This window comes from Thunnus albacares, chromosome 23 (genome assembly GCF_914725855.1).
Source record: "Thunnus albacares chromosome 23, fThuAlb1.1, whole genome shotgun sequence".
Taxonomy (NCBI): Eukaryota; Metazoa; Chordata; class Actinopteri; order Scombriformes; family Scombridae; genus Thunnus; species Thunnus albacares.
This window is the reverse complement of record NC_058128.1, coordinates 18,643,751-18,669,606: the sequence shown is the minus strand read 5'-3', so window position 1 is coordinate 18,669,606 and position 25,856 is coordinate 18,643,751. Positions and strand designations below refer to the sequence as shown.

Here is a 25,856-nt window from a genome sequence, read left to right as displayed (position 1 = left end):
GAAAACACTCCTGTGTTTTATTCTGTAGTGTATGGTCAAACAACCTAATCTGTCATTTTTACGGGTCAATTTGTAGGACTTTGGTTGATGCATGCTTACATCTTTATGTGCTTACTATGTATACAGTAGATGCAGTTAGATGGGCTCCGAGATAAGGAAACTATGACATGTGAGTGGAAGACATTCGTTTCCACGATGATAAAATTAGAAAGACAGGATTAAAGGTCCTTCCAGTAGCTGTGCTGGAGCTTTCAATTGTATAATTTTAATGGATTTTTCTGAACACCTTAGGGTCTTTCCCATATTGGACAAGTAGGTTTTTTTTTTTGTTTTTTTCTAACCTTAACCTAGTAGTGTATCTTCCTAGTGCTGGCAGAGCAGAAAACTTTCATACTAATCATTTTTGTGACATGAATAATTCTGTCATAAGAGTTTTCGAAGGTGTCAATTTAAAATGTATCACTTCCTGTGCAGCAGAAAAGAGACTGCTTAAAACAGCAGATGGAAAAACCTTCATTAACTGAAAACCGTCTGGTTCACTTTGTTGTTATATCAGAGACGGGAGAACAGCAAGACAGACATTTACCTGATAGAAAATATGGTGATGACCTAAACAGCAGGTAGTTTGTATTCATACTGCAGTAATTTTGTATTTTTGCAGGAGCTTCTAAAGGAACCTCCGAAACAAGGTCAAGATGTGAAATAGCCTTAAACTGTAACAAATCTTCAGCGGCTCGCTCTGCCGAGCACACCGCTGCACCAATGACAACACAGCACATTCAGGGACAATGAGATGTCATTTATAGAATTGCACCCTTAGACGGCACCCAACAAACGATGCTGTAGCGGTCTGCCCTGCACTCTGTCACGAATGACCCTTTCTTCACACACACTCTCATTGCTGTGAAATGAGCAGCAACATCAACTGGCCACCATTTCAACCCAGCCTCCAATTCTTCGGCTAACCACCGGCTATAAATCTGTCTCCATGAAGGTGAACATTAGAACCCGCTGCTCTAATACGAATACCTAGGTGTACAATCTGAGGTCCATTAGAGCAAATTCATAAACCTCACCATTATGTTACTATCACACTCAACATTTGGGTGAATTTCTTTCCACAGGTCTCTCCAGTTACCTCGAATTGTGTCATAAAGCTGTAAATCTTGGTCTCTACAGAGGTTTATATCACCGTGTTGATGGAAAAATCCACCAGAAAACTCTTTAGTTGTTCTGTGTTTTATGCTTCCTTCTGTGGATAAGTGGCTAAATAACATGATGTCCAGATATTTTCAGCATGCCCAGAAGCATTCAGGGGCATTATGGTTTTTAATGGTGTTAGAAAGTCTGAGGTGGAAGCAGTGTGAGAAATACAGGGGGTCTCCTTAATCAACACTTACCTAACTAAACTTCCAAATACAATTTCTGGTGGGTCTCAAAAAATAAGATAATTATTCTCTATTTGTCTGAACATGTGGAAACACAAGTGAGCATGATTTTATTTTTGTGATTAATTTATTTCCTCCAGCCATAGTGTACTTTGGCACCCAAAGCATTTGCATGAGACTTGAATATGAGTCGGGTCTGGTAGCAGGTTTTACCTCAGTGGTTCAGGTCAGGATTTGATTTCAGAATCATTTCTGATCGCAGGTTGGTTCTGGTACTGAGCTTTGCTGGTGCAGGGCAGGTATAAGTCTGCAAAACTGTACCTGTGCGGGAGTCTAAGCAGGAGATATATGCAAGTTTTCAATAACATCTCTCAGTAACATCTTATTTTTTATGGCACAGATGTAATTATAGGGTATATACTACTCTGTTTTTGAAGTACACAGCATGGGACCCCCTGATTGGGTTTTTGCACATTGGTGGAAAACTAACTGATCAGAGCATGTCTTTCTTCTCCCTCTATATGTTCTCAACTAATTTTCTAAAAGTTGGAAACAACAAAACAATGGTTTGAAAGTTGCTTTTCTATGTGCGTACACTGTATATGCAGACAAGCACAGAGTCAGCCACTATGAGAAATTGCCATGTCATAATGATAGACTTCTTCCTAATGATTTTAGAGGACACTTTGAACATGTGAGCCCCTTTTGTTATTGCTGGTGCTATTCTGACACGTCACTCGATATTAATTCCTGTGTGACACTGGCAGGTATGAGAGAATCTGGACAAAAGGTCACGTTCGCTTTTCCAAAATAAACTTAATTACACAAATAACCTGAGAGTCCCAAAGAGGTTTAGCCAATCTATATGTCAATGAGGCAGGCAGATAATAGGCGGGAGGCGGTAAATAAGGCGTAAACGCAGCTTGTAACATTGCACGCTTGTGCCATACGACACCATGCCTCTTCCAGTAATTACCGTACTGCTCCTGCATCCCTGTTTGAAATTTGATCGCTGTCTGTCAATGATAACACACTGTGCCAGATGGTTTATGCAGTGTGGCCCAGCTTCACCACACTTCATTAGAGAGAGGGAGTGCAGAGGAAAAAGGTATTGCGGAGGGATGGATTAGCCACTGCTGTATAGCCTTGAGAGGCTTGTCGAAGCCTGTTGGGGCAGCAGAGGGTCTTCACCTTCTGTTCTTGTTCCCGCTGTAAGATCCTTCTGTTCAAGGAGAGACGAGAGGAAGTGCAGGGGAAGAAAGAGAGGATTTGGTGACAGTGATCTCTAGGGCACATTCGCAGCTGTAGTTTGTTTTGAAAAGCATTACAAGGAATAAGTGCCTGTATCTCTTCTTGATAACAGCAAATATGCATTCCAGCAAAGTAAGCTATTGTGAAGCTAAACTGTGAGCTAGTACAACAGCACCCTCTTCCTGTTCTGTGCCACAAAGCCTCCAAATCCATCCCAGGGGCTCACACTGTGAAATGGCAGGCTGACAGAGATGCTAATAGATGATGTTTGGTTAAAGTAATTAATATAATTGTCACAGAATTAATGCGCCGATAACTGGTGTTAAAATATTTATAGATGCTGCTCTACAGGAGGCAATGTTAACAGTATGAGTTTACTTAAATGTGTTTAAACTTCTCCTGTAATAAAAGACCTGCTCAAGGTAACACTTCTCTTTCTATTTGTCAGGATGAGTGAGCGATACACGCAGATCGGAAGCAAAGGGGCTCTACTTCTAATGGTGCTTGTGATCAGTGTCTGGGAGATGTCTGTACCAACAGAAGGCTCGACAGGTGAGTACATTTAAACAGAAGCAAAATCTGGTTTTATATTGCTCCTTAAGTGTCTTTTTTCACGTCTCATTACTGTGACTTCTCAGGTGTACCAGTGGAGAGGATCAAATGCTTTTACTTACTGCATACTTACTCCAATATAAACCTGTTTCTTTTCAGGACAAATAAACATTCCAGTGTGGCAAGCTAATGTGAGGTTAAAACTGTCACCTCCTGTTTCTGTTTTTGTGCTAATCCTCACATCATCTTGTGGAATTAGAACCTAAATATCTTAATGGTGACACTTAAGAAGTTTTAGAAGCATTATTAGCATATCTTCTCACAGACTACCATGAGCCTACTGCCTTATTACTGATTTTGGCCCCAGGCTCTGACTGAATCCATGTAGTGGTCTTTAGCTAAGATTTATGGCAAAACAAGCTTGATATTTATATAAAATCATGTATTTTTTGCAGCTATTGCTTGGTAATGGAGTATTTTCTTATTGTCAACAAACCCCATGAAAAGACCAAAAGCAACAATGAATTGATTAAGTATTGTCTGTGTAGCCAAAGCTTGATGTAGCTGATTCTCTGTGCCGTAGACCTCCAATGTTGTCTAAAAAAGGTTAAAAACTTATTATTAAGCCACACTGACTGGGTAACATGTTCCTTCATTATGATGGACATTGGTACTATAGATAAGATCAGTCCCACATGTATCGACCTGCTGCCGCAAAAACTCAGTAGCACAGCAAATGTGCATTAATGCGCAGCTGAAAATAGTCCTCCACAAATGCACTTTTTCCTCCAGTTTGAGTAAAGTTTGCTAAACACTACAGTGCCCGGCTGTTTTACTGAGCCTCTTGAAAAGATAAAGCTTTATATTTGTGACCCACTTTTAAAAATGTACGTCTTTGCTAGGAACTAATGTGCTTGGGGCTGTGAGCAACAGACTGCAGAGAAACACATTGCTGGGTTTGGTCTTTTGAGAGTGCCAGCATTTTCCATAAATCATTTTTATCAATGCCATATACCCTATAGTAGCAAGGCAGAAAGTGGCAAAAGTTTTCCATCAATCCCAACAGCAGATGCAACCATTTTAAAGCATGGGTTTTTAAAAGGGCACTCTAGCAATTTAATATTATATTTCACCAATAATATCTTGACTAGTCCCTAGTATGGGTCAAGCCCCAAAATGTTTGCTGATACAAGTCCCATAATGCAACTCAACAGCGTCCTTTTTGTAAAACTCTCCTTTCCTGGTAAATTCCCACTTCATTCAGACTCCATGCCCCCAGGCTCTCTGTTAATATTTGTAATCTCCATGTCCAAGCTGAGATAGCCCATGACATCTTGACAAAGCTCTGCCAGAGCCAGAGAAGACATTTAACAACTGGTATATGGGATGATAATTGTGCTTTATGAGTAGTAAACTGACACTGATGTGTAAAATTGGAATTCCACTTCAAGGTATTTAATCCAGTAGCTATAAGGAACTGAAAATCTGTTCAGGAAACAAGGAAAAGCAGAAATCTGATGAAGGTCAAAGACCATTAAATCTTTTTATTCTACGAAGGATTCAGAAGAGGAGACATTTGCTTCAGTGTCTCAAAGAATCATGCTGAAGATAGTTTGGTTCTGGTTGTGTCAGTCTCATGATTTGCTCAACATAACCTATCAGCCAGGTGGTCCAAAGCAGCTCAAAATAAGGTCAACGTTCTCCTTCACATCTAGACATAAACAACTTTCTGTCGACGAGCTTGTTGAGTTTCTATTCATCTGTTCATTCAGCTCTGCAGCAACCAGTTGGACTTGTGGAGGCTTAGTGTGAACCTCACCTTTCCATTCAACAGAGAGTGACCTGCTGCACCAATACAAGGAGAGATGCGGGGCAAACACACTGAAGAGTGGTGTCACAGTGGCGGCAACTTCTCATGTGAGGTGTTTGGAAAGGAATTTCTTACTATACAGCATCACAAATAAAATGTCACAGTAGTAAATGGGGGAGTAATTGGATTGAAACAGCTATTTTGGAGGTACGAGTCAAACTTGTCTCCCCTTGCCTCATTAAAAGTGTTGTCAAGTCGTCACCAGTAAACCCAGGGAGATCAATTATGGCAACTCAGCAACATTACAAGTGGAGGCCAACCCACATGTTTCATCACTTCGGAGTCCCACTGACAATACACAGCCTCAGGTAATTGGTGGTGTACAGGCAGTGTTGCCACTGGACAGGATGTCCATTTGTGAGCATGATAGAAATCGCGCATACCTCTCTTCTCTTTGTCGACCAATTAGATAGGAACGCAGTGCTTTGATATGCGAGCCTTTGATTGGCAGCAATCTACACTCAAGGCGCTCATCATTCCAGCAGGAAGTGGATCAGAATAATCTCACACACATTCAATTTCTCTCTGATAGCCACCGCAGCCCCTAATTTCCCCTGGGTGTTATTTCTGTTGCTGTAAACCTGTTATCATTCAAGGGATGAAATGAACCCAGAACACGTCCAAAATAGAGAAAATGTATTTCTTCCCAGAGAACACAAGAGGAAGAAGAAGAAAAATAAGCCTACTCTCTGAAGCGTGGGGCAAATTTAGTTCATTTCATCAAGGAGACAAGTTGATTTAGAAATACACATATGAACTTTCACTTCTTTAAATAACTGGTTTGTGTCAGCAAAGACGGGATCAAGTTTGCACCATCAAACATGCTTTTCTACTCGCTGACAGTTATGTAAATACATTTTATTTCCACTCTAATTTATCAAAAAAAGAAGATTTGCTTTCACGCTCCCTTGTCATGCTGTGATACTGTACGCCTGCCGCAAAAAACTCTGTCCTTTACTACTGTGGAAGTTTACAACACAAACTTAATACGTGTCAATGGTCTTTCTGTTCATCTTTGTCCTTTATTGACCAGGAAGGAGGCAGAGGAGACGAGTCAGACAGGATTCAATCCCAGGCCAGCTTGGCACATAAGTTGTGGGGACATTTCATTTATTTTAATCTACTGTAATCAACCTTTTGAGATCCTTATCGGTGCTTGTACATGCCTCCTTACAAATGCAACTTGTTGTTCCTTATTTTTACTCCTTTGCCTTGTCTGTCTCAAAAAAAAGAATAGTTTGACATTTTGGGAAATACTATTTGCCTTTTTTTTGATGAGTAGATTGATACCACTCTCTTATCTGTAAATTAAGCTACCATCAGCAGCCTGTTAGCTTAGCCAAACAGGAAACAAAAGACAGAAAACAAAGGAAAACAGCTAGCTTAGCTCTGTCTAAAGGTAACAAAATCTTCCTACCAGCACCTCTAAAACCCACTAATTAACATGTTGTTTAATTAATTTGCACAAAAAACAAAGTGTGAAAACAACACGTTTTTTGCAGGGTTATGTGCCAGACTATTTCCTGGAGTCTTGTCGTCAGCATGAGGTTGCCAGGCAACCAGTGAGGAGGTGACTATACCTGGCCAAGAAAAGCTAACCAGCTTCATATTTACTGTACAGACGTGAGAGTGATGTCAATCGATACTTCTGAAAACGTTGAACTATTCCTTATAGGTATGGTTAGGGTTAGGCAACTAAAACACTTGCAGTTAAGGCACGCTACTTCCTGCATTAGCACTGAATGGTGGCATTGGATGTAAATCCCGAACATGTAAATCCTGAACATTTTCAATTTGGAGAAATCAAATAATGCAAAGATTGAAAAGTTTAACAAATCGATGCACAAAAAGACAATGATATAGTCAAATTGTTGCCAAGTATGGCCTTGATATGCTAAAGTTACAATTTGTGACTGATATGTAAGAGTTAATCCTCAGTGAAGTAGGTGACACTAGCTCAATGAACACACAATTAATCAGATATGTAAAAATAAACTTTACATCATCTGAAAAATGGCAGGGATACATCTCTAACTGACTTTATTAACGTAACTATCTCTGGACGTGATATTATGTAGTTGCCCAAGTGTGTAGAGGGTTTAAATTTTGACCTTCAAATTGTGTTGGTGTGATCCCTGCAGAGACATTACAGCTTGAATATCAGTGTCCACAATGGGAAACCACTTAGCAAGAATCAAAGCATACAGGTTGCTAAAGGGAAACTTGAACCTGAGTGGAATGAAATGTATTTGATGGTTTCTACTCAGTATTTTTAGACGTGTAGCTCTCAGGTAGTACAGGTGTAGTTTCAGTTTGCAATATGTCATTAGAGGTTCTTTCCTTGCTGTTGTAAATGTTGCCCTGACATATGACCTTGATGTCTGACTTACTATACATCCTGTGTTATATGTATCATAGATTGTTGCTTGCTCTGCACCTTCCATTTTCTGCACTTTGTAATAAAAATGACTTATATGTTGCATAAGAAGCATCTTGCCAAGAAAGGAAAACACTACTTGCACCCTTGAGAGAGCAGTAACTAACAGTCAGAGGCACTACAGCATCTCCATGTTAAACATAACATCAATCCACTCAGTATTTTACAGTTTGCCTCCTTGTATCTGATTTGTAATTGTGGCTGAAAGATTGTGCTTTCGCAAAGTGGTTTCTCCTGTCACTCCTACAAACTGCTACTAAAAAAGTAAAAAATAGTTTGAGGGGGAAACCTGTTTATCACTATTAACACCACACATCTACATGTTGCACCTCATTACGTGCACTGTAAAATATTTGACTGTGAGTTTAGAGTAAATTAATGGCTACTGGTAGCCTACTTTCACAGTAAGCTACTGTCACACTCTCACAGTAAATTATTGTAAAATACAGCACCATCAAATTACTGTAATGTAGCAGTATGTTGCTATAGAATTACTGATTTCACAGTAAAAATGTCCACCAGATAACTGATACAGCAGTATGCTGTTGTGTAAATACAGTATATAATGTAAAAGTATGCAACTCAGTAGCCAGTAATTTACTGTAAATTTACACTTAAAATAAAATTGAAAAATACTGCAAAAATTGCTGTGTTCACATTTTTTTCTGTTAACTCGCATTAAACCTATAACATAAAAAAGTTAAATTCAAATAACAACACAAACAAACTCAATTTAAGATTTATTTAGCAATTTTATGTACACTTTACAGGTCAGTGCTACTACTGCAGGGCAATGCAATGATTTTTGTAGGTTGACCTTGCATAATCTTGGAAGCTTGAACATTAACAATAATAATAATAATGATAATAATAATAATAATAATAATAATAATAATAATAATAATAAATTCATACTTGAAGCTGGTTTACATCCCAAATTTTGTTTCATGGGGTTTCAATTTAGAAATGTATTTATCAACACAATGTAAAATAGCATATCTGCATTTACAGTAAAATTGAGTACACTACCATATATGAAAGGAAGGGTTCACATTTTTTGAAGTCTGTCTGAAAACAATTCTCACATGACCATTTGTATATTTATTATTCATTTATACTTTGAGTTAAACTGGCCACAAAGAAATCTCCTCCTGACGGGAGTCCAATACAAGACATGAGGGACAAAGTCCTCATCCTGTGCAGGAATTACTCCCAAAGTTCAGCTGAAGATACTAATAGAATTCATCAGTATGAGTTAGTACAAAATTCCCTCTGTGTGACAATCCTGCCACAGCTCAGCAAGGAAACACTGTGGAAACAAAATGAGGGAATATTGCACTAAAATGTTAATAAACAATAAGCCAACTTGATTTGTTTAACTCAAAATGCTGAAGCCTTACAGTATATTAGCTTTGGCTGAATGTTGAAATTTTTGCACCGAGTGACTATAGATTTTGTCCCCTATCACATACATAGGAATTGTTTTAGGATTGCTTCTCTTCCAGTGTGGATGGAGGGAACAACCATAACCACCAATAACTTTTTCAAGATACATGTGGACATGTCAGTATTGTTTTATGACAGACTTGTATACCTATCCTTTAAGACCTGATGCTGGGCAGTGTAAGATGTGCCTTGTGTATGTCTGGAAGGAAATTGATAACAATATAGTGCTACTAAAACTGAAATATTTGTTAAAGACACAAATTTGTATCAGAAAAGCATATAAATAACTGAAAAGGAAGAATTATTATCCCTGATAATATTTTTGCAGTTTTTCTTCAACCTGTTCCATCTTGGTTTCACTATCAGTAAACACTAATTGAAACTGAAGATGAGCCTCACTATCAACCTCTATTGAAGATAAATCAAGTGGCACCCTCTAATTTCAAAAGGTTGCTTCTACTGTCTATCCAGACAGTGACAGTATACTGTGACTTCATGGAGTATGGTAATCCAAATGTTCATCAGGGCTGTTGCTACGAGTTTGTTTTGTCATCTCAGTGGTCACACACTCCCCTAATGAAGCTTTAAGGGGTATAGGTACTGCAAGGGTTCATTCAAGAAAAGTGAACAGTGAAACAAACACACAAAAACAACCTTGTGTAATCTTTAAACCACTCATTTTGACAAAACACCAAAGGAGGAAATCTTGTGCTACATGCAGGTCTGCACTGTCTGTTACAGGATGTTTACAATGGCATCCACTCAAAGTCCTGTTTACTTTTTTACTAAAGGTTGTGCCTTGAGAGGAAGTTGTGTGTGAGTGAGTGCAGTAGTAAGAGTGATGAGAGGGGCTTAGGACAGAGAGGAGAGGGGGGAGAGCTGCAAGAGAAGGGCTTTATTTTCAAATTCTGTTTTTTTTCCTTCGGCTTTTTTTTCTTTTTCCAGAACACTGGAATTAGACATTAGATATGAGCCCATTTAAACTTAAACTTTAAACTTACTGGGGGAACAGTTAGCTTAGCTACTGTATCTCTGTCTGCCAACTCTTTACTCCTGCTTCAAAAACACACATATTATAAAACAGCTGATGCTAGTTAAGTTACAGGGTAAAATAATATACATTATCAGATCCAAAACCCTGTTGATTAGTGAGATAACAAACCTGATTTCATTACTCACAGTATCTGAACCAAAGTCCCAAGGTAAACTCTAGATTGGCTGGGCTGGAGGGACGAACTGTCACAAGTTAGGGTTAGGCTGAGGTTAAGGTTAGCGTACAAATCTCCGAAGAGCTTTGCAAATCGTTCCTCCAGCCAATCCAATCTAGCACCAACTAAGTCCCAACCATGGATGTATAATAAGATACCAGACTGAAAATATTGTCCATTCAGTCCAATAAGAATTGCTCAGCTGGGGCATACATCAAAAAATGTTCTTAGCTTCCAGGTTTGCTTCTGCGTTCTGAATATGCATAGTAGTGTTTCCCCCAATGGTTCCCTCTCAGCCCATAGACTTTACATTGTGATGGTGTCACAGATTTTTAAAAATCACTTTTCTCGGCTGGAGGAAAGTTACAAATATAAAACCTCCATGGATCAAAAATTCATAATAGAAAAAGTCTAATTGACCTTGTTTGCAGTGAGAGGTGTCCTGTCAACAGTTTTACAGATGTCTCTTTTATAATGGTGGACTATGGGGGAAAATGCTTTTTGGGCTGCAGGGGTATTTTCCACTGCAATACTCTGAGTGACCACTGGGAAATGTTGGCTGCAAGTCTGAGCAGCAGAGCCCTATCTATGACCTCTATCTATGTGTGATGTTCAAATTCAAAATTTCACAGTAATTTCCTGTGTAATGTCCATGCCTACATTGATTTCAAAGTAGAATTCAAGATACAGTATTATACTGTGAAATATTACAATGAAATCTTGTGAAATAATTTACAGTGTATCTTTGCACAGATGGAATTACATTCAGTGAGCTTGTCATCAAAGATAATTTGTCTATATGAGAGTTGGCATTTTGGGCTACATAACACTTTGTTTCATTCACAACAGCTCCATGAATGATATAAAGTATGCATCATTTGCAGTTCCCTCACTGTCCCCAGAGACCAACGTAGAGTATTAAAGCTTTTCAAGCTGAGTAATTTCAGTGCTGCATGGATCATCACTTCTCACTGAAAGCAACTTTGATTCAAAGGATTCTCTAAATGGAACACATGCCTGGTAAAAAAAAACATAATACTGTCTAATAGTTAGCAGCAAGTGTTTGGAGTTCATGTAGATGGTCTTCCTCAGGATTTGATCCAAATTTGATTCTAGGCTGCTTTTTAGGTTTTACATTAACATCACATTTGAGGGTGAAAATGAGAATGTAGCCTTAATCACACATCAGTGTTTAAAACACAGAAATTTAGCAGAAAAATCTATTTATTTTAACAGAATTGTCTCAACTATTTCACAAAGTAAATCAGCACAGTTTTAAAACGCGCTTTGAAACAAATTCACACCAACCAATTGCAAACCATCTTGAGGGAAGGGTGAGCTGGAGAGTCCAAAACACAGGAAGCTATTGTAGCTTATTAGCTGTGTTGCTCCATCCATTTTCCCTCTTCTGTCAGAATATAAACTGCCTTTCAAAATAGACAATAAGTCAGTAATAAGACAAGAGTCAATAGAACAAATACATGTCTTATTAATAATAATCGTGTGAATGTATTATCCTGTTAGCGAAAGATCTAGCTAGCTTGCTAAATGACAGTTAACTGACTAGCACTAGCATAATCCAGGTTGGCTAACGTGTAAGAGGTTAGTTCCGTCATGAATAGCAGAGCAGGTGGACCCAAATGCAAAGACTGCTGGCTGATCAAGGCTGAAGGAACTTCTTTTATTCTGAGGCTCGTGCAGACAAAAAGCAAAAACTGGCTGAGCTGAGCAGAATACAAGACACAACTGAACAGTGAAAACTGGGCAGAACATTGGATCCAACAAAACTGAACCACAAATCAAGAATTAAATACAAACTGAACTTATCAAACAACAAGGAACAGGTGGCAAGACACAAGGGCAGGCGGGGAGCTGATAGGCTGAGGGAAACACTGGGAGCAGGGCAGGGCTGACGAGACTGATACAGGGAAGGTGTGAAGGAAACAGCAGGCTGGGGAAAAACACTGAGAGCAGGGCTGGGCAAACGAACTTGATGCAGGGCAGGTGTGGAAAAAATGGACTGAGGAGGAGTGCAGGAACACATGAGGGAAACAGAGCAACAGAAAATCAAAACCCAGAAAACACAATACTCTTAATACAACCTAGCATCTGTTAAACCATCCAAGAATAAACATGAATATAAACTCAAGTATACAACACCATAAGATAACCAATAATGCAAGGCAGTCCTTCAAAGATACATCTCAATTCATAAAAGAGCAAAATCATATGACCAAAGGGACTGGACAACAGAAGTGTAACCAAGAGAAGAAAAACACAGAGAGTCCAAAAACCATGAGTTCACCAGCTACAGTTTTTCATCAACTAGCCCTGCAGTGGTCACTTCGTCACCACCTATTCCAAAGACTCATGGATGAAACAGTAATAAACAACAAATCAAACAGTTTACCCTTTGGTGTTGTCTCGACGTGGCACAACTCGACATCTCTACCTTCACCCTCCTGCCAACTCCCAGGTGTTTAGCACCAGTGACTAATAATACGTCAGGTCGCCCCACCCAACCCTACCCCGTGTGATGTCAATACTGACCCTCCAATAGGCTTTTGAGGCTCATGAAAGACATGTGACAAGTAGGAAAAACACAGGTGTAAATTATGAAATTAACAATGGCTGAATTCCATTTAGCTATTTGGTTTCAGTTTCCTTGTATTGCTGGCTCACTGGGACACTTGAATAGAACAGAGCCGTCATTCTGTGAAAAAGGCCCTAATCTACCAAACTAAAATACTTATCAGAACACTTACTGACACAGACAACTTCAAAATCACAGTTGGGCTCACTCTCAACATGATGGTAGGAGATGAGACTTAGCACTGATAACAGTAACCTCTGATTCTTCTTTACACTCTTAATATCGTAGGCATGTTTAATGCGTGCAACATGAATTTAAATTCTTAGTGCGTGGACCTTAAAAGCAAGCAGTAGTAAAGTAATGTGGTTCAGAGCCACTGGGCGATATCTTGTCTTTTCATGTAGCTACACAATGATTATATAACATAAAGGTGCAATGAAAAGAAATGACAGAAATTAGGGTTAAGGACAGAAGTAAAAAGGTTTTTTCAAACTTGAAGATAAGAGCACTTTAGAGCAAGTAGAGGAGGACGATATGGCAGAGGGATCATTTATGAAGGAAAAAGTGTCCTTTCTTCCTTCAGAGTGCTGCTTCAGTTCTTTTCAGACTTTCACTTATTCAGATTTAATAATATCTGTAATATAAAGAATCTTGAAATAGGGTTTTGTTAAAGAACAGCATTTTAGATGATGAGTCATGTTGAAAGTCATGACACTTTGCTTAGTAGTCTTGGTCAAGAAATGATAGATTGTCATTGGTACTGATCAACACCCTGTCAACAAACAGCAGATATATTGTACTAAGTTTTTTTTTCTGTTAAAACCTTAATAATTGTCCTATTTAATGGAGGCAAAACATAAAAACTGCCAAAATATTATTATTATGGCGATTAGACATTTAGAGTAGGGGATGTCTACATTTTATACTATTTCTGAGGGAATTTTTAGGTATTATGATGTCATAATCCGGCTCCTAGGCCATGACAAATTTGCAAATGGACACAATGGCGTGTGTCAGTCAGCAACATCACTGATGTAAATGTGAATGCGTGAGCAGTGGGGTGTAAGGTGTTGTAAAGCGAAAACAAAGCTAAAGTCCAACAAAGGCAAAAGCAGCAGCTGCTGGCTTTGATGAGTCCAAGTGAGAGAGAGCCAGAACAACGCTGGGAGTTGGCCTTTTATCCTATGGGAGCGTTAGACCCAGGTGCTCTGAATCTGGCTGGCAGCCACAACCGCATTCCTCTAGTAACTTTATAGACACATAGGAAAACACAGTATCTCATAACCACAGGTGTATCAGTACAGTAGGTTAGGTTAGACGAGGGCTGTCACAATGTATAATATTGGACTTTTCTGTGCAAATGTATTATATTTGCACTATTAATTATTATGTAATTACTACAATGATGTAATTATTGCTCAGACTATGCTATACTTGTCCAATATGACCCTGGTATTTATTTTAAAACATATTTAGTCTGCAGTGGAGTTCACAGCTGTGTCAGAATGATGGTGGAGAAACTGTCGGCCTTGAGGCTCAAACATGCCAGATGTGAGAAATAATGTGTCATCAGACTCTATTTTTTGCAGCCTGTACAGCACACTGTGTTGTAGGTGGACTGATGCATTAGCAGCACTGCATGACCGCACCACGGACGATTGTCACATCTTCTTTTTTAGGACTTTACTACACCAGACCTGAAAACCAACTATACACTACTTATACAGTGACAATACCTCTGACCAGTTTTATGCTTCCTGTCAGATGAACCAATTATTTTGCACTCGCTGCATCACATCTTAGTCAGTTTATCCTGAAACACAACAGGTCGCTAGTCAGTCTGTTTTCAGGCAGGTTCCTTTTTTTTTAGCGAAATGACTGATGCTTTGACACGCTGGTTGCAGGTTTTGAAAGTGTGTCTTCATTTTCAAACGCAATCTGTTGATGAACATAGTCAAAGAAGAAACATCAGACCTTTTCACTCAGGGTAAGTTTTACAAAAGGATTGGTTGAGTTGCAGGATGTCTGTGAGGAGGCAGGGATTGTATGAACCCTGATGTTTTTGTTGACCTACTGTCTGTGAGATATTTAGTGTTTACATTAGTTTTCCTATTGTACAGTACTCTCTTTGACCTGCAAGTCTGGAACTGATAAATATTGACCCGAGTGCAGACAATTACATTGTTTTTATTCCCTGAGATAACTTCAATTATTCAGTGCTTGCATTTCCAAAGGGCAAGTCTCTGTGTGTTTGAAATCTAATAATTAAGACACAAAAGGTACTTCTTTTGTTTCCTTGTTATTTTCTGGAAGTACCTCTTCACTACACATGATTTTCTTCCTTTTATCTGCAGGCAGGGCTATGTAAAATGCCTGGGGGCTGTTATTTGTAACTGTAGTTGTGCTGCTTTAAATTCTTTTCAAGTGCAAATATATTTTCCTTTTTACTCTGAAACTTTAAAACTGTAATAATTTAGTCAGTGGTTAAATTCTGTTTTCTTTAGTCACATTTTTACTCTTAAAATGAGAGATAATTACACTTGTTTTCAGGCAGTGTTATGTGGATTTCTGTTTCCAACAGAGTGTTGTTATGCCCAAAACCACAAGAAAAATCTTTGAGTTACTTCAGTTGCACTGGAAGCAAAAAAACTCATGGTACCCCCAGATTTTATTCTTCTGTTTGAAGAACAAAAAGGAATATAAACCTTTATATAAGATGAAAGACACTTCTCAGGATGGATTGGAGAATAGAACTAGGGCTGGGCAATATATCGATATTATATTGATATCGTCCTAGATTTTGGATATTGTAATATTGTGATATGGCATAAGTGTTGTCTTCTCCTGGTTTTAAAGGCTGCATTACGGTAAAGTGATGTAATTTTCTGAACTTACCAGACTGTTCTAGCGGTTCTATTATTTGTCTTTACCCACTTAGTCATTATATCCACATTATTGATGATTATTTATCAAAAATCTCATTGTGTTAATATTTTAAGAAAAGCACCTATAGTCATCCCTAAAATATTGTCTTGATATCGAGGTTTTTGGTCAAAAATGTTGTGATATTTGATTTTGTCCACATCACCCAGCCCTAGTTAGAACTGCAAAAGAGGAAAATTCATTTTCGTGATTTAGAAAACAGATAATCAAACTAGGTTAGTGATTGTACAAAAAGAAATCTGTCATACAAAAGCAAAACCAACTTGTTGATGGTCTAGCGACTACCAGAGGCTGTCTGGTGTGTGTCTGTGGGAAGTGCCAGTAAATAGTCGCAGCCATGTTGTTTTGATTGGTTACATTAATGTTACTGTTCGTCAGACCTGAATATCTAGTGAGGTGAGATTTGAAATTAAGAGCATGCCTTCTCGCTTAAACATTAACAGCTTCTGCTCATTTCGCCTGGATTTCTGAAGTTACAGTAATATTTCTACACATGCTTATAAGTTGACAGAAAGATGGTATTGGTTTTTATTTCTGCGATAGAAGTTAACTGTAAATGTTTTGGGGTGAAGTTACTTGTTAGTTTAGTTTTTACTAGTTTAAAAAAAAAACCCATCAGAAAACTTGTTGCCCTGAGTTTCAATTTGAAACTGAATGATCTGAGTTAAAAGTACAGGTCACACTTTCTTTCTACTACAAACTACTCACAATTTCTGGCTCAATTTCCTCCACCTAAAACATTTTTATGCACGGATACAAATGTTCGGGGCATTTTGCCTTTGTTAGATAGAGACAGGAAACACGGGGAAATAAAGAGAGAAAGACAAGAAATGTTTCCAGCCAGAATCAAATCAGGGAGGTTACAGTTGTACAGGATACACCTTAACCACTAAGCCATCAGGACACCCGTGTATCGTCATATTTAAATTTCGTGGCATCATGCTTGCCTCACAAAACTTTGAAAGACACAAACCTACAAAACACAACCGCAGCAGCAGCAGCAGCAGCAGCAGCTGCAGGGATCCTCTCTGTTACAGCAGTGCGCTGCAGGTTTAAAGCGGACTTTGGGTTTGCAGGACAGACAGATTCCTGAGTGAAATGCTTCCCTCTATCTGCTTGCAGGGAAAGCTAAGTAGGCATCCAAGTAGAACTCCAAATCCAGTCGGAAACACTACAGCCTCTCAGTGTGAAGCACGTCCTTTAGAGAGATACTGGCAGCACTTCTCTTACAAACATCTAAGCAGCTCGGCTTACTGTGTGTTTGTCTTTCATGTCTTCCTTGTTTGGGGCAGAGCGTGAGTAAGCATCCCGCTACTTTTGGGCAACTACCTGCATTTTTTTTTTTTTATTGATGTAAGATGAAGGACAGAGGGGGATTGTTAGAGCAGACATGCTATCAAAAATTGAGTGCATAGTAAAAAACGAACTTCCCTCTCTTCTTTCTTTTTTTAATTTTTTATATTTGACTTTTTGTCCTTTTCTACCTGCTGTTTACTTATATATTCTGGTGTTTGATGCCATCCAAAAACCCTGCAGTATATTTCTTAAGGGTAGAAAAACATGTGGTGTAAGAAATATTAGATTCTCAGCTAATTTTAATGTAAATGTCATGTTTTCTGAGCTCTATAGCTCAACTATACAATTAAAAAATTGACATCCCAGTAATGCTCAACAGTTGCTGAACAACTTTGTCAGTTTTAATATCCTTCAGTCTCATCAGTGCTGCTGATTCTGTCACTGTCCTCCAATATAAGACACAGTGAAACTGTAAGTGACTAAGCTTCAGTACGGACAGTTAGGCCCAGTTTCACGCAGTCATTTCAGATTTACTGTTTACCGCAGCAGCAGTGAGTATTTCTGCAGGACACCTCATGAAAATGTCACATGCAATTAACAGAGAAAGGAGCAGTTCGGGCTCTAAATAATTCAGACAATGGAGCGTGATCTGGAAATTGGCTCCAAATACTGCAGCGCTGCACTTTCCCCTTCACATATCTGAATTTTTCTTAAGGGCTGCTGCTTGTTGTGTGGAATCTGGAGTGGTATCAGTTCCATTCATTACCATATCACACTTGTGCTATTATTTATTTAAAAGGTGCTGTTTTTGTCATTTTCAAAAACACTGATGGGGATAAAAATAATGTTGTTAATGATGTTTATAATGCCAGATCCTGATTGGCTTAAGGAGCTACTAACAAAATTGAATCAGTCTGGTTTCAGTGGAAAGCTTCAGTGCTCCCTTGATAGTCCAACAGGGGCACTCCACCAATTTTACAAATGAATCTCAAGCCCCTGTCAGACATGCACCCCTTTATGTGAGCTGATGGCAATTTAACATCTTGGTCACATGTCATGTCACGGCAGTGTGGCTTTATGTAACGCAGATTTTGCAGAGAGAGAGGGAAATGTTTGTCTTATGCCTTCTAACATCACTGTAATAAATGTAATATCTCAATCATAATTTCTTATGCACAAAAGTGGTTTAATAAACTAGGAAAGAGTGTGAAAATTTGAAGGCAATTTGAAGGCACTGAGGAGAATGATCCTCTCGTGTCAGATCAGTGTGTAAAAAATATTTTCCCTCTACACTGCAACTGGAGCAGAAGAGGTTTAAAAACCCTCTAACAACCATAGTAATAATCAGACCAGAATACCCTCTCTATATTTTACATTTTCATTCATGTCAACTGTCGAATAAATGAATATCCAGCGAAACACAAATAAGAATTAAAGAGTAGCAACTTAACATTCAATGTGCATGTCAGACTATAAAACATGCAGTAGAATTCACTCTAATAATGTTAAATGATAAAGTTGACAGTAGCGGCGTGGCATGCACCCCTCGTGCTCACAATATTATTAATTAAAGTTTTAACATAAAAATACATTTGAAAATCCATCAGTGATGCAGACTGTAAAAGGACAAAAAAACTTCTTCCCTGCTATCACAACATTTTTAACTCTGCTCTCTGTTTCATGTTCCCTCTCGTGCATCAGGTGCCAAATATGGTGCGAGCATCGTCTCTTTCAGTAAATGTCCTGTCATGTCTGAATGAAGCCGTAAGGAACATTAACATAAAAGTCAACAATGTCTGAATGACAGAAAGGCATCACTTTAACAAATAGATGAAGACAGCGATTTGTCAGCTAAGCATGTGAAAACAGTTGTATGATGTCTTTTGTGGCTCTGAAGGGAGCTCTCTAAAGTCTGATGTCATCAGGTTTCTCTCGGATTGAGTTGGTGGAGTTTTCTTGTAAAAAAACAACTTATGTTCACATTCAGTGTTTCTTATCAAAACTCACTGTGTGTGTCCTTGAGGCCTTAGAAACATCACTCCTTCTTTATATCCATGTTTACTTTCTAGCAGTCCTCTTCTTTACCAAATTTAAAGGTGCACCGCTACACTTCTTTGTATGTGAATGACACCAACTGGCGATCAGCAGAATAGCTTGAAATGATCAGCAAGAGTGTGTATCATGTGTAAGAACATGGCTCCATACCACTACTAGCGGGCAAAAACTCCCCAGGGTACCTTTAAGACTCCAAATTTGTAATTGAGAACGTGTTACAAACTGGAGGTGTGGGGTTTTAAAGAGCCTTTATGGAGTTGCATTATGGGAATTGGTTTCCATTGCTGTTGGAGCATGACTCATACTGTTTGAGAGGTTTTACATCCTGATACCGGGGGAATTCTGAGGGCAACACTAAATACTTTTGGGACACTCTATATGATATGTTTAGTACTTCTCAGCCTGTAAACACTGTTGTACAATGTCTTCTGTGGCTCTTGAGGAGCTTTGTCAAGTCTGAGAAAATAACCCTGGTTATGTCATAGTGATGTCAACAAAGCTACATTGGCCTGGGCTTGGAGACTATGAATTTGTAAAAGAAAGCCTGCATTACAAAGTGGAGGTGTGGAATTTGGACATTTACTGTAACAGGGAACATCTAACAAAAATATTCTATTGGTTGTATTATGGGAAATGTAGGATCCAGCATCTTTTGAGCTTGACGCATACTAAAAGTCAGGATATGCTGGCCTGTGCTGCTTCAATTTTGATCCATTTCTCCTTTCAAAATGTGTCTTTTGTGAGTCCCTCAACTTTAAGGAAGCAAAAATGATATCATTGAATACCCCTTTCATTTCTAACCATGAAAATGTTCAAATTTAAAGATAAAGAAAACCAGTATTCACCATCAAAAACTTTTAGCCTCCCAAACAAAATTTTATCCACTGTTATTATTCTACAATAAAAGAGAACTTTTAAGAAAATTGGTAGTCTGCTCCCTTTGGTAATGTCTTCATTATTGAGACAGATGAAAGGGATACAATGCAGGTATTATAGACCCAAGAGAGTTATTCTTATGGGACTCAATCCAAGGCCAGAAGTGATGAGGGTAATAACTATTGCACCACCGCTGGATTGAATCCACACTGATTGTTCCATCTTTCCTGTCATCTCTCCAGCGGCACACCATGTCCGAACAGGCACCTGTGAGGTGGTGGCATTGCATCGCTGCTGCAACAAGAACAAAATCGAGGAGAGGTCACAAACTGTGAAGTGCTCCTGCTTTCCCGGGCAAGTGGCCGGCACCACCAGAGCTGCCCCGTCATGTGTAGATGGTATGTTCCAGCAAATGAATATTTCATAGGATATCTACTGTCTCTCTTTTTTTTTTTTTTTGCTGATACTTCTTTCCACAAATCTTGAGGATCTCATTTTTGCTGAGATCATCATCAGTGTTTTAGCACACACTTCCTCACTTTAGTGTAATTACTTCTAGAGGATGCTGTCAGGGGGCAACATATCATAAGAGTACTATGGAAAAATGTCACAGTTTGTTGTCTTATCAGATTAGAGAACAAGACCAAACAAAAGAGCCACATCAAGAAGCTGAGCAAGCTTGAAATTGATGATCAAAATGCTTGTCATTGAACTCACAAAACTGACAAAGCTGATCCTGTTCTTCAATATATAACGTCCTAACTTGACACGCCAGATGGTTTGTCACACAGAACCATCTGAGAAGTCGTTCTCAGAATCTGTTTGGAAAAGGGCAGGCACTTTCAAAAAATACTTGGCAGGTGATTGGATGACCCATCTGTCTATCATCGTCTTACCTTGTGAGGCAGCTGGATTTGCGAGAATCCTCAAAGGACACTGATTGGTCTGAACCACCGGTGGTTCACAAGCGCATAACTAGAAGCCTGACAAGATGGATTCTCGCATGATCTTCCAGAATGATGTATCTGCAGAGTTTGATGCCGGACGGATGTTTTTACATTCATCTGCTGAAAGTGGAAAGTTTCTCTGGGTTAACTGATTTTAAAGGGCGGGCCTACAAGCATGATTTGTGACATCACAAATAGTTTGGGGGGCAGTCCTGGTACAATATTCAATTTACACAAGTGTGATGTGGAAACTTGAAGCCTTCAGGGAACAAACACTGAGAATAGACTTTACAGTGAAGTAGGAGACATCTTGTGTCCAGCAGTTAAACTTCTGAAATTAACAGTATTTGCATATTTATAGATTCTGAAATTTGTAATGAGGTAGAGGGAGTAGATTTTAAGGATTTTAAAGTGGTAATTATAATTTTTTTGTGGGAAAAAACCTTATCAGACACACATTATTGTTCCAAGTAGAGTATTTTTATATATCATGTCTGGAGGGGATCTTTAAACTATATGTTCTAAATTTTGGCATATTCCAAATCTCATTAGCCCATATTTGTTTAAACAGACGAAAAATAAAATCTTGATCTAACTTAATGAAACCAATATGAAGTTTCTTCTTTCAAAAAGTAGTAGTAATAGTAGTAGTAATAGCAGTAGTGGTTGTAGTTGTATAAGTAGAAGACATGTTTTTAATGTTACTGTAGTAATAGTATCAGTACTAAGTAATTAAAGTACAGTAAATACTCTTATCCTTATGATAGCAATATTGTTGTTAGTACTTTTCTCACTTTTTGGTCAACATTACCACACATATATTAGTCAGCTGATTGACATTATAAACCGTATTAGCCTGACATAATCTTGCTAAATTTGACTGTGCACACTGTCTGTTAAATCTACAAGCATTACAAAGAGGCTCTTGAAGGTTTTTTTAATCACCTGTGAATGAATGTGTAGCTGTCCACTGCAGACTGTAAAGTCAATCACCCAGAGGGTTTCTTAGCATGCTAATGTGTCAGACCCCCGACTCGGCAGAAGTGGTTGCTTCACTTTTCTTCTGAGAAGCGCAGGTTTCTGGCTAAACTCTGGACCCAATCGTGTTTGACCTATTCCTTGACATTTTGGTATTGACATTTTCTGCAAATTAGAGCTGTGAGCCGCTGGCCTCAGTTTAAAGCTCCACGGGTGATCTCAGAAAAAATGATCAGCACTTAACCTTTTAATTATTCTTTCTTCTACAACCAGGGATTACCTTTAGCTCCACTCTGTGTGAGACAATCTCCTCTTTATATGAAGATAAATGAAGCTCAAGACATCTGAGAAAACTTGAATAGATTTGAATGTGTAATTCAGAAGAGGTAGCCCCAGAAAATACCTGTAGATTTTATTGAATGAAGTTTCTAAAAAAAATAAAAAAAAAGTGCCCTGATCAAATAATGACTTTTGACCTAAACACACATTTGAGTTGGACCCCAGACATTGAGATAAAAGTAAGAAAAACTTAAAGGGCTCCCAACCTAGTTCTTATGCTTGCATATATAATGAAGGGAAACTGTATCATAAAACTACATCATCACAAATAGAAAAAACTGGTATGCATTGGCTAAGCCTTTGTTTTCCTTTAAAGGGAAGTAGCCTATTGATGCCCTCAGTATCTCCACCTGTCACATGACAGATCGCCTTGCAGGTCGAAGCTGTCCCTAAAGAGTCTAATGTACACTGAGTGTTCAAACTATTTGAACCACATTTGCTTCTGATTACTCAAACTTGAATTACATTACCACTCTGTGTGAGGTACAACAGGCTTAAATATGGGAGAGAAAGTTATACTGAGCATCAATATCAATGTAAAATCAACACATCCTTGTCTGTAAAAGTACTGTAAGGTGACATGTGACAGAGCTACCAGGTTTGGACTCTTATTCTGCTCTTAAAGAGGCACTGCTAAACAAAATTAGCAGTGTACTTTCATAAAGTTAGGAGACTTGCAAAGACAAATTTTTCCCTAGTCTCCAACCACAAACCAAGGTTACCCCAACGCTTAACTCCAGAACCTCCTGAAGACATTATTCAACTGTTTTTTACAGGCTAAGTGCTCCCTGAGATGAGTAAACTGATGTGTAAAATTGGGGGAGTACCCTAACAGTAAAATTACAACTTACTATCCACTGTACAGTTTGAGTTAGCTAGGTTCCCCATCCTTGCTAAAAATATATGCTTTGGCCAAACTGAAATGAAGTATCAATGTGTGTTCAAGCAACCATTACTGATCATTTATGAATATGAGTTCAAGGTCAAAGCAAAAGATTTGCAGGCAGCTTTAACACCTACAATCAAAATAAATGAATAAAAACTCTGATCCATTTTTTGCTTCCAGATGTTTCCAGTCTTTGCTGCCTTCATGTTTTTAAAGCATCATTAACTGTGAAGTGAAATGTACCCCATGTCCTCAATGTATGTTTTGGTATCAATATCCCCATTTCATTTCACGAGAAACCTTTGTGGCTTTTTAATAGCTGGTGTTGCACAACCACCATCTGCCTGTCGTTGACCTGATGCACTTTTTACACCGTACTGCTGCCATAACCATGGCTGTGTGATACAAATTGATTCCCTTATGTTGTAGCGTATCCATTCTATGCAATTTACTCTAGTGGGGCTCCAGTGTTATATGTGGATTATAATAACCATCCTCTTCATTAGGAAGAACACTAATGCTGGTGGAGGGGGATGTGGAATGTAGATAATGACCTTTGTAATATGACAAATTTAAATGATGTCTTGTACAATGGAGTAGCATAAGCTTAATGCTCTCTTTTATGGAGGCAAATGAGGCAGTGTTCTTGCTGCAGCTGAAGGTTTTCCCCTCACATGGAGTTGCATCTTTTTTCAGTTCTTATCTTGAACACGTGGGTATCTACAGTATGTATGACAAGGATCCTGAGACTTGTGTGTTTGAATACTCGGAATGCATTACATTTCTCTTACATCACTTACCTGAGATAGCTGTCAAGATATGACAAGACATGATAAGAGGCAACTATGATGATTGGATTGGTACTTGAGAAGACGTCTCATTTTAGGCTCATACTGTCACGGAAATGCTGTTCTAAAATAAATAAAAGGTCATTCTAAAAAATGTAAATTTGTGCAGAAGTTTGGATTTAAGCAGCAAGCAGCTGCAGACAGTGTAAACAAAGATATTTCCTTCTGTTTGCTCTTTGACAGTTGTAGAAGTATTCAGATGGTTTACTTAAAGCTGCAATTTTTATATTAACAATGGACCAAATGACTCTATGGAGCATTTTGTCATCTTTCAGCTCATTGCTTTGGCTTTACAGCCCACAACTGTTTTGATTTAGTCTCACCACTCTCATAGTGTAATTTTAAATTGCAACAGGCAGCTGCAAAAAAGCTCTAAAAACCCATTGTAGACAGCAGACAGCCAAGTTAGTGACTAGCTGGTGACCATAGTAGGGCATTTAGCAGTTAAAGTTACAGATATTTTTGTGGAGAGCAAAACAGAACTAAAAGAAGAGTTAATATTAGATCAGATGGCCAGAAACAAAATGAAAGCTAATGTTCCGTGTCTGCTAGGCACCACAGCTTGCTGCTCTGCCTCCAAGTGACCAAAAAAATCTATTTATGCAGTTTTATGTAAGTAAGATTTAACAACAGGCTTAACAGTCTAATAATTATTGTAAAGGAAGTGCAAGGCTGGTTTTTACACAATTGAATGAGTGATACCGGCCATGCTGCTAAACCAAACTTTCAAACTAGCACACTATCAACAATATCAACTAATAAGATGATAATAATATGTAATAATATGTGAGTGCTGTGTTGATGCTGCTGCCTGTAAGTGGCCAAAAAAATCAATGCAGGTTTAAGTACAGTACTTGAGTAGTGCTGTTTGACCTCCATGTCTCTCTTTTAGCCTCGATAGTGGAGCAGAAGTGGTGGTGTCAGATGCATCCGTGCCTTGACGGGGAGGAATGCAAAGTTCTTCCTGATCTGAAGGGCTGGAGCTGTGCTACAGGGAACAAGATCAAAACTACTAAGGTAAGTTTAAGAAACAAACAAGTCTCTTTAATGATACCATATTCAAACCTGTTGAATCTGACCTAATGCTCTTAGGCTGAACTATTCAAGGTCAACAAGTCGGGGCTTCTATTACTGGTATCAGCAATGGCTTTACGTAAAAACAGCTAATGTTTGCAGTCGGTGCCCGGACCCCCAGGGGCCTGTAATCAATGGGCTGCCATGTCTCCTTAGCACTTTCAAGCCACTTTGAGCACCCAAACTGGCCAATTACTCACTCCAATTACCTGCTTTTAACGTAGTAACACGATGCCCGTATCCTTCACTGTGTTATGACGACCCATAGACTTCAGTTCTGCCTCTCTCCATGTACTTAATTATTTAAACTGCCCGCACCACACCTGCCTGGAGCCAGGAGCCTGGAGCCTGGGGCTATTGATTCATGGACTTGTCGGGACCTCAAAATGGGATATATATATATTTTCTTTTCTTTAAGTGGTCCAGGGTTCTGAAACAAGCCCGAATGTCTGATGGTGTCTGGAAATAGATTTTGGTAATTATCAGGTCTTGATAAGAGTTTGATCTTGAAGTATGGAAGCTAAACATCTTTTGTTGTCTTCTTTCACATGGACACCTGGAAAGATTTCTGCGGACAGAGACCAGCTTTGGTAATGTCAAGATACTTCACAGCAGAGTCCAGGTGATTCTTTTTTTGATTTGATTTTTTTTGTTTTGTTTTAACGTTGACATATTTCAAACATTTACTTGCCTTTAATCATTGTGGTAATAACTTCCAATGGATTCCCAACAGGGATCAATAAGGTGTCTTACTTTATTGTACAAAAATAAAGTTGATTTATGATTTATAGAGTCATTTCATATACCGTCACCGTTTTGGTGCATGCAGTCGTATGAGGAATACGCTCTGTGACCTGATCAATATCTGT

General features: G+C 38.6%; 1 protein-coding gene across 10 annotated transcripts in view; it reads right to left on the bottom strand.

The window, feature by feature from the left end:
• Positions 1–25,856, bottom strand: part of LOC122974803 — a 100,194-nt gene that overhangs the window by 32,556 nt on the left and 41,782 nt on the right. For 9 of the 10 annotated variants that reach the window (XM_044342763.1, XM_044342761.1, XM_044342762.1 and 6 more), the window contains one exon: positions 24,275–24,901. The exons of the other annotated variant lie outside the window; for it this stretch is intronic. In XM_044342763.1, coding sequence (XP_044198698.1) covers positions 24,755–24,901 — 147 coding nt within the window. In that variant the 3' untranslated portion in view covers positions 24,275–24,754. Of the gene's footprint in view, positions 1–24,274; positions 24,902–25,856 lie in introns of those variants that run through there. 10 annotated transcript variants of the gene reach the window in all.